General features: G+C 49.7%; 1 protein-coding gene across 1 annotated transcript; it reads left to right on the top strand.

Annotated features, from left to right (window-relative positions):
* Nucleotides 1–457: 457 nt before the first annotated feature.
* insm1a (insulinoma-associated 1a) lies at nt 458–2,345 on the top strand. Its single transcript, XM_014970936.2, has one exon. The coding sequence runs from the start codon at nt 566–568 to the stop codon at nt 1,745–1,747; it is 1,182 nt and encodes a 393-aa protein (XP_014826422.2). The 5' UTR covers nt 458–565; the 3' UTR covers nt 1,748–2,345.
* The last annotated feature ends 6,488 nt before the right edge of the window (nt 2,346–8,833 follow it).

Raw genomic sequence — 8,833 nt, 5'->3', positions numbered from 1 at the left:
GTGACGGAGTTAAGGCACGGGCCGACGGTTCGGATAGGTTCGGATCTGAGCGGAAAGAGAATTAAATCTGAGCCGAATTTGATTTTATTTGAAGATTAAGAAAAAGAAAATTACATTTCTGTAAAAGTCCAAACCGACCCGGACACGAACCGAACCGACCCGGACCAGGACACGCTAGGATTTCTAAAGAAAGTCATCAGACCGTGAAAGCAGGAGGCTGCTGGCTGAGGAGGAAGAGCGTGTGTGTGTGTGTGTGTGTGTGTGTGTGTGTGTGTGTGTGTGTGTGTGTGTGTGTGTGTGTGTGTGTGTGTGTGTGTGTGTGTGTGAGAGAGAGAGAGAAACACAATAAACCCCTCAGGTACATCTGCTCCCCTCCTCCCCCCGGGGGGAGCGGAGCGGCTCCTGATTGGTGGAGGCGCAGGCCGGCGCGGTGTCGTCCTGTGGTCTTAAAGCGGAGTGTTGTTGTTGTTGTGAGAGGAGACTGGATCAGAACCACGCGGTGGATGCGCGCGGCTCAGCGTGGATTTGTTTCGACCCCCGCTGAGCCTCCCCGTCCGGACCGAACATGCCCAGAGGCTTCCTGGTGAAGCGGAGCCGGAAGCCTGCCCCGGCGTCCTACCGGGTCCGCTCCGGGGAGGAGGACGCGCGGGGAGCCGCCGCCGATGCGCCGCCGCCGCCGCAGCAGCGTTTCTCCATCCCGAACCGCGCGCAGACCTGCGGGGCGGCGGCCGCTGCTCCGGAACCGGACCCCAGCCCCAAGCCGGTGCAGTTCGGGAACCCGGAGACGGTGTACCGGGTTCTGTGCAGCCCGACCCGGCCCATCAGCCAGGACCATGAGGGCTCCCCGGAGCGACGCTGTAGCCTCGGATCCCCGGCCTCAGCGGAGTCCTTCCCCGCACTGGAGCACCTGTTCGGTCCGGCGGACCTGAAGGCCAGCGCGGCGGCCGCCGGGGCGCTCCTTGCCGCGGGCGCCAAGCAGCCGATGGGCGACGCAGAGCGCCGGGGCAAAGGTGCCAGCTCCAAGAGGACCAAAGCCATCCGGAAGCTGCACTTTGAGGATGACGTCACCACGTCCCCGGTCCTGGGGCTCAAGATCAAAGAGGCTCCGGTGGAGCCGAGGCCGGCAGGGAGAGAGCGCCCCCCGCCGGGGGGGCTGGTGTGCCAGCTGTGCCGGGAAGCCTACCCGGACCCGTTCTCCCTGGCGCAGCACCGCTGCTCCAGGATCGTCCGGGTCGAGTACCGCTGCCCCGACTGCGACAAGGTGTTCAGCTGCCCGGCCAACCTGGCTTCCCACCGCCGCTGGCACAAACCCAAGCCGCACGGCGAGCAGCCCGCGCCCGCCAAGGACAGCAGCGACCGGGACTCCTCCAGCCCCGAACCGTCAGAGTCCGGTTCCGAGGACGGGCTGTACGACTGCCCGCGGTGCGGGAAGCGCTTCAAGCGCCAAGCGTACCTGCGGAAGCACCTGACGGCTCACCGCGGTCCGCGCAACCCCGCCGAGCTGCGGCCGCTCAACCCGAGCCCGTGCCCCAGCCACGCGTGTCCGGTGTGCAGGGAGCGCTTCAGCAGCAGCGGGGGCAGGGAGCGCCACCTGCGGCTGCTGCACTCCGCCCAGGTGTTCCCCTGCCAGCACTGCCCCGCCCTGCTGCACAGCTCGCCGGGACTCACCCGACACGTCAACAAGTGCCACCCGTCCGAGAACCGCCAGGTGATCCTGCTGCAGGTGCCGCTGCGCCCCGCCTGCTGAGGCTCCGGTCCGGTCCGGTCCGGTGCGGATGGGACCACACCGGAAGTGAACCCAGAACATTTTCCCAGTTTGTCTTGGAAGTTTCTGCCTTGCAGGACACATCATCTCAGTCAGAGGGAGTCCAGAAGATTTAGAACCTGTAGAATCTAAAGTGCTATTAGCTGTAGACCTAAGAGAGGTCCGGTCCGGTTCGGTCCGGTTCTGTTCCCGTCACTGAGTAGCTATAATAGATCCGTGGATCATAGAGTAGCCGCGCTGCCTGCTGGGAAACCGCCTTAAATCATATTATTGTTATTTATTTATGACTGTATATCTATTATCACTATTATTAAGTTATTGCTGTGATTTCTGGTGCGTTCAAGTGTCTTTTACACAATTTGTGATTTTATGACCCGCTTCTGCAATCATCATCATCACCATCATCATCATCATCACCATCATCATCATCACCATCATCATCATCACCATCATCACCATCATCATCATCATCACCATCATCATCACCACCTTCTTCTTCATTTATTGACGCGTTCTTGTTCTGGATGTTTTTCATTTTTGCAAAATGTCCAAAAACAATAAAACCAAACTGAGAATCAGATTTTCTGCTTTCTGTTGGATTTTTCTGCAACCAAATAATCAGGTTATTAATAATTAGTTCCGTTTATTATCATCCGAGCTTGAAGGCATCTTCAATCAGATTTTTCTCGACTTTCATATTTCTTTGATTATTTTTTTGTTTTCAGCCATTTTCAAATTAAATATATTTTTAACATGTTTCTGTATTACAAATATTCTAATCCTGATTTCTGCTGCAGGACTCTCAGATTACAGAGTTATTCAATAAATTAGAATATTATTGAAACTTTATCACAAACTAATGAAGATGAATTAGACAGATTTTTATTTCTGTTTCTTCTGCTGAAAACTCCACATTTCAAATGATTGGATATTGATTTTATAAGACAGCTCAGGTTATTCTCAAAAGGTATTTTTAATCAGACAAATGTGCCTCATCAGAAAACATATTCTAATTTATGACTAAACTCATATTTGCTTCAGTGAAAAGTATGAAGATGGAAAACAGTTTTTAGGTGTATTTTCAACAGATACCTGAAAATTAATTTTAACTAATATTTTTTATATTTATTATCGTTTTTATGCCATAGGAACATTTAAAAATAATTTTAAAAATCACAGTAATCATAAAAGTATATATTTCAAATAAACCTTTAGCTTCCAATAATAAATTTAATGATATAAGTTTATCATTCATGTTTTTAGATGAAATCATGAAGCAAAAGACGCAAAAAAGATGAATTATTTCCATTTCCTGATCAGAAAAGCAGCAGCTATTAACTATTATTTTAATAAATAAAGAAACAGAAACAATGAAAATGTTTCAGTGGAAACAAGTCAGAGCTCCTCTCTGGTTTATGGGCCCGGATGTGAGGTCAGAGGTCAACCTGTGTTTCAGTCAGATTACTCCATTTCCTGCAGTCGATGATGGAAAACATCAACAGGTGACCTTTCATCCAGCGCTGGAAGCTGATTGGTTAGAACCCACCTGTCAACAGGTATGGATCTGATTGGCCGAAGAAGAAAACAGCAGCTGATCGATGCTGCCAGTTATTTCCTGCCTCATCAATACCTCATTTCCTGTCAGAGTGTCGGGGTAAGCGGGCAGCTGCACCAGGCGCCTGATGCTTAGCAGAACCAATCAGCTTCTCCTGATTCACATCCCAGTAATCGCTCCTGCACTATTATTTATTATATTTATAAAAGGGATCAACATATTTCTGAGGTTTGTTTGGACCTTGAACTCAGAGACTGAAATGATAAAAGTGGAAACAGTTTTTGGACTGAACTCTGAACAGATTCAAATCGCCGATATCAGGAAAATGTTCTTTCAGGAGCTTATGGATCATTTCCAGAAATAAGTGGATTTTTCTTCTGTCTTCCAGGAAACTTTCAGAATGAAAACATTTTGATGTCTTTTAGCTTTACAGATGCTTTGCTTTGCAGAACTTACTGTTGGTGACGATCTGTGTAGTTATTTTGTGAGGTTTTGTGTCCTGGTGTGTCTAGTTATTCCTGTGTATTTAAACCCACCTGTTGTCTCTTGGGTCCTCTAATGTCGTTTGTTCTGTCCCCTGTGCTGCCAGTTATTTCCTGCCTCAATACCTCATTTCCTGTCAGAGTGTCAGCTGGACGTCAGATCCGAGTCGGGGTAAGCGACTGTCCCCTGTGCTGCCAGTGATTTTTGGATTTTCAGTTCGTCATTAAACATGTTTCTGACATCCTGGGCCTGTCGGCGTCTCCCTCACATCATGACACTGTTCCTGTAACTTTGACTTTATTTGGAACTAACTTTTTTTTTCTTCAACTTTCCAGAACTTATAAAGTACTTCCAAAACTACAGTGTTACCTTCTCAAACTTACTGCTTATATTTGGAAACTCATATTTTAGTATTTTTCTGAATTAACCAGGTAAATGATGGAGATGTTGATATTTTTTATTTATTTACTGTTAAATCTGCTGATTGTCTGTTAAAGAAACTTCCAGATGCTTTTGCAGCTGTTTACATAAATAGGTTAACTGTACCATCCTGTGGAGCTAGTTGGAGTTAGCTTGCTGGAGTTAGCCTGTTGGAGTTAGCTTGCTGGAGTTAGCCTGTTGGAGTTAGCCTGTTGGAGTTAGCCTGTTGGAGTTAGCGTGTCAGCTAAGTCTGACACGCTTCTCCTCTTTGCAGTCTTTGTGTCCTTGTGATCAGGTCATTTCAAGAATAAACCTAACAGTAACTACACAGGATAGTTTGTAAAACTTTATTTCTCAGACCTGCAGGTTGAATTATTTTGCACAGCATCTTATTTTTTCTAACCTTGTGCCTTTCCAGAACTTTCCCAGTCTGACTCAATACTTTCTCGAACTGAAACCTTAATTTTCTATCTGACCAGATCTTTCCTTTCACTTCCAGACTACCAGGCAGCATCTGGTGACGAGCGGACCGATCCGACTGACAGCAGATCTGCTGCTAATGAAAAGCCTGCAGAGATGGGGGGGCGGTTGCCAGGGACGACGGCGGCTCCTGGGGCCCCTGGCTGACAGCAGCAGCTTGTGGGGCCGAGCGGCCGTCTGCTGCTCCGCAGTGAGCTGGCACACGCCGACACAGCAGCCTGTGGCGAGCCCCCGGGGGGTCCAGGTCTGGTTCTGGTACCTGATGGTACCATGACCCAATGACAGGGTGACCCGCTGGTACTAAGGCTAACTTGAAACCAGCCTATTTAGTTCAGCAGTATTATTTGTGAACTAAATAGTTGGTTTAGAGGTAAATAATTACTGCACATGTTAAAGGTGAGACGTTGTCACCTGATATTTAGCAAGCTATTTAGATTTTAAACTTTTAGTTCCATTTTAGTTTGCGTTTTAAACTAAATATTGAGTTAGCCCTGTGACATTTATAATAATTAAATAATAAAATGAAAATGTGATTTGAAATGTTTTTCATCTGTGATTCTCTGAATGAACCAGATCATTGGTGATATTTTCCCAGCTCTGGACCCGGATGTCCCTCTGCTGTCGGCGCTGAACAACGAGCAGCAGTGATGGAAACGCCTCGCTGTCCCAGGGGACGGCTGGAGTCAGGGTGCGGCTGTTTGCAGAGCAGAGTCAATAAAGGTCAGGGGGGAAAGGTCGTCTGAAGGTTTCAACGTGGCTGATTAACGCCCCGCTCTCAGACATCTTGATCCACAGAGCATTACTGCGATGGCAGACCGTGACGAGAAGCCTGGCCTCAAACAGGACGTCCATCTGAGGCGGAGGGGGCGGGGCTTCAGCCTCCACTGGGAACAGTTCAAACCCAGCAGGGAGATCTGGAGCTGCAGGAAGCTGCTGCTCGCATCAGCCGGACTGACCCTCCTGAGCTCAGCAGGGTTTATCACTTACTAGCATCTGGAGGATCCGTTAGTGGCTAACATTCTCCATTAGCTTAGCTTCATAATTAGCTAACCTCTCCTCCTGCTCATTCTGGTGTGTAGCATCAGAACGTCTCCACTGCTAGCCAGTTTATGTTTTACTGGTGTAGCTAAAACCAGTTAGCTATACCAGTTGTGCTAAATGGTTAGCTTAAAAACATAAATATTTGGCTTGCTAATTAAATATTAAGCTAATTAGACATTTAGTTTGAATCCAGGATATTTATAATAATTTATAATAATAAATAATTTATAATGGATAACCTGGTAAAAACATGACTTATAAAAATGAACCCCCATTTTTTTCTTATGACAGGCTAAATAAATCAAAATATTGCTGTTAATTTTGGCACAGTAAGTTATTTAGTGTAAATATGTGAAGCAGTTTAACATAATGTTGGCGTACCTCAGGGTCCTCCTTTTTTCCACCCTTATGATTTAATCTGTTATGTTCTGATAATAAGACTCCAGTTCTTCCGAGCTATAAAAAAAGAGGAACCAGGATGTGTGGTGGGCACACGTCCGCTAACATGCTAATAGCAAAGATATTTTTTGGTTTAGTATTTTCACACACTTAGCTTCCCCTAAATTAGTTTTTGGGATAAATTCTAAAATGTTAATTTACTTAGCAGTCTTGTAAGCTTCTAGTTGAATAAAGTTCAACATCTATGTTTATATTCATGCTCTTATTTTAAAATAAAAATTAATGCTAGTGTTTAATTATTTCAAGGGAAAATACAGTTTGAATTGAAGTTAGCACTTTAGCGTTAGCTCCTGCTAAACACTGTGTTGGTGTAGTGCTTTAGCGTTAGAGGAGCTAATGTTTATGATTAGCCCTGCAGGGTTAGCGCAGCTAGCTTTTTAGTTAGGAGTGCTCACCACTGATTTTAGAGTTTTTGTTCTGGTCACAACAGCAGTGAAGAGAACTGTTGCAGGTCTAAAGCAGCTGGATGGAGATCCGGACCAGAGCTTCTGGAGGAGATGCTGGTCGACCTGGTTCCAGGTTCTGGAGCAGAACTGGTCCGTCTGCTGCCAGCTCCTCATATCTCCTCCATCGCTAGCTAAAGGAGCCGAGGTAGTAAACGTCCCAGGTGTCGGATCGGCACACACATAATCACATTTCCATCTCCATTACCCAAATTAGAGAGCAGATTAAATGTTACCTGCTCCAGGGAGATGAAGATGAGGATGAGGAGAGGCTCCGTTTCTAAGAGACGGAAAAAAATCAGGATTTTATCTCCACTCTGAAGTTTGTCCTCTGAACCGAGGAAAACTGAGCTTAGAGAGACTCTCCCATCCAGGCCCAGTAGATCCACATCTGACTGGATCTGGAGGAACTGAGGTTCTGTTTAACCCGATGGACCTCCTGCAGGAAAGCAGAAGGTTCTGACTATGCAGAATTTATACTCCTCCAGTTTTCAGATTTAAATTCTTGGTTCTGTTTACCGGCCTGATGAAAAGAGCTGTTGGCTCCGCCCCCCACCTGGACCACAGCTCCCATGGCAACCAGTGACTCAGCATCACCTGAACAGCAAAGTTTTTAAGACCTGCTGTTAGCACAGTGCTGTTAGCAAATAGTGGTTAGCACACAGCTGTTAGCACATGGTTGTTAGCCCAGGGCTGTTAGCACACCGCAGCGCTCCGAGTTGTCAGAAAGCCGGCTCTGTGATCAGGGCGTCCCTGCGGTCGGGCCCTGTCCCCCGGCGCCGCAGGCGGCTAATGAAAGCTGAGCGTACCTGTGGCGGCTCGCTAATTGAACCTGGGGGACATTTTCTCACCCTTCATCACAATCCTGCTATCAGGTAGCTGCTGGCTGTTTATCCTGCTGGGTGGAGGAGGTGAGGAGGAGGAGGAGGAGGAGGTGAGGAGGAGGAGGAGGAGGAGGTGAGGAGGAAGAGGAGGTGAGGAGGAAGAGGAGGAGGACGAGGAGGAGCTGAGGAGGTGGAGAAGGAGGAGGAGGAGGAAGAGGTGGAGGTGGAGGAGGTGAGGAGGAGGAGGAGGAGGAGGTGAGGAGGTGGAGAAGGAGGAGGAGGTGAGGAGGTGAGGAGGAGGAGGTGAGGAGGAAGAGGAGGAGGTGAGGAGGAGGAGGAGGAGGAGGTGAGGAGGAAGAGGAGGAGGTGAGGAGGAGGAGGTGAGGAGGAGGAGGTGGAGGAGGTGAGGAGGTGGAGAAGGAGGAGGAGGTGAGGAGGTGAGGAGGTGAGGAGGAGGAGGAGGAGGTGGTGAGGAGGTGGAGAAGGAGGAGGAGGTGAGGAGGTGAGGAGGAGGAGGTGAGGAGGAGGAGGAGGAGGAGGAGGTGAGGAGGAAGAGGAGGAGGAGGTGAGGAGGAGGAGGTGGAGGTGAGGAGGAGGAGGTGAGGAGGAGGAGGAGGTGAGGAGGAGGAGGAGGTGAGGAGGAGGAGGAGGAGGAGGTGAGGAGGAGGAGGTGAGGAGGAGGAGGTGAGGAGGAAGAGGAGGAGGTGAGGAGGAGGAGGTGAGGAGGAGGAGGTGGAGGTGAGGAGGAGGAGGTGAGGAGGAGGAGGTGAGGAGGAGGAGGAGGAGGTGAGGAGGAGGAGGTGGAGGTGAGGAGGAGGAGGTGAGGAGGAGGAGGAGGAGGAGGTGAGGAGGAGGAGGTGAGGAGGAGGAGGAGGAAGAGGTGGAGGTGGAGGAGGTGAGGAGGAGGAGGAGGAGGTGAGGAGGTGGAGAAGGAGGAGGAGGAGGAGGTGAGGAGGAGGAGGACGAGGAGGAGCTGAGGAGGTGGAGAAGGAGGAGGAGGAGGAAGAGGTGGAGGTGGAGGAGGTGAGGAGGAGGAGGAGGAGGTGAGGAGGTGGAGAAGGAGGGAGGAGGAGGAGGAGGTGAGGAGGTAGGAGGAGGAGGTGAGGAGGAGGAGGTGAGGAGGAAGAGGAGGAGGTGAGGAGGAGGAGGAGGAGGAGGAGGAGGAGGTGAGGAGGAAGAGGGGAGGAGGTGAGGAGGAGGAGGTGAGGAGGAGGAGGAGGAGGTGAGGAGGAGGAGGAGGAGGTGAGGAGGAGGAGGTGAGGAGGAGGAGGGAGGAGGTGAGGAGGGAGGAGGTGAGGAGGAGGAGGTGAGGGAGGAGGAGGTGGAGGTGAGGAGGAGGAGGAGGTGAGGAGGAGGAGGTGAG

Source organism: Poecilia mexicana, unplaced genomic scaffold, assembly GCF_051168715.1.
Source record: "Poecilia mexicana isolate PSO_F unplaced genomic scaffold, ASM5116871v1 scaffold_21, whole genome shotgun sequence".
In the NCBI taxonomy this organism is placed as follows: domain Eukaryota; kingdom Metazoa; phylum Chordata; class Actinopteri; order Cyprinodontiformes; family Poeciliidae; genus Poecilia; species Poecilia mexicana.
This window is presented reverse-complemented; position numbering and strand designations above follow the sequence as displayed.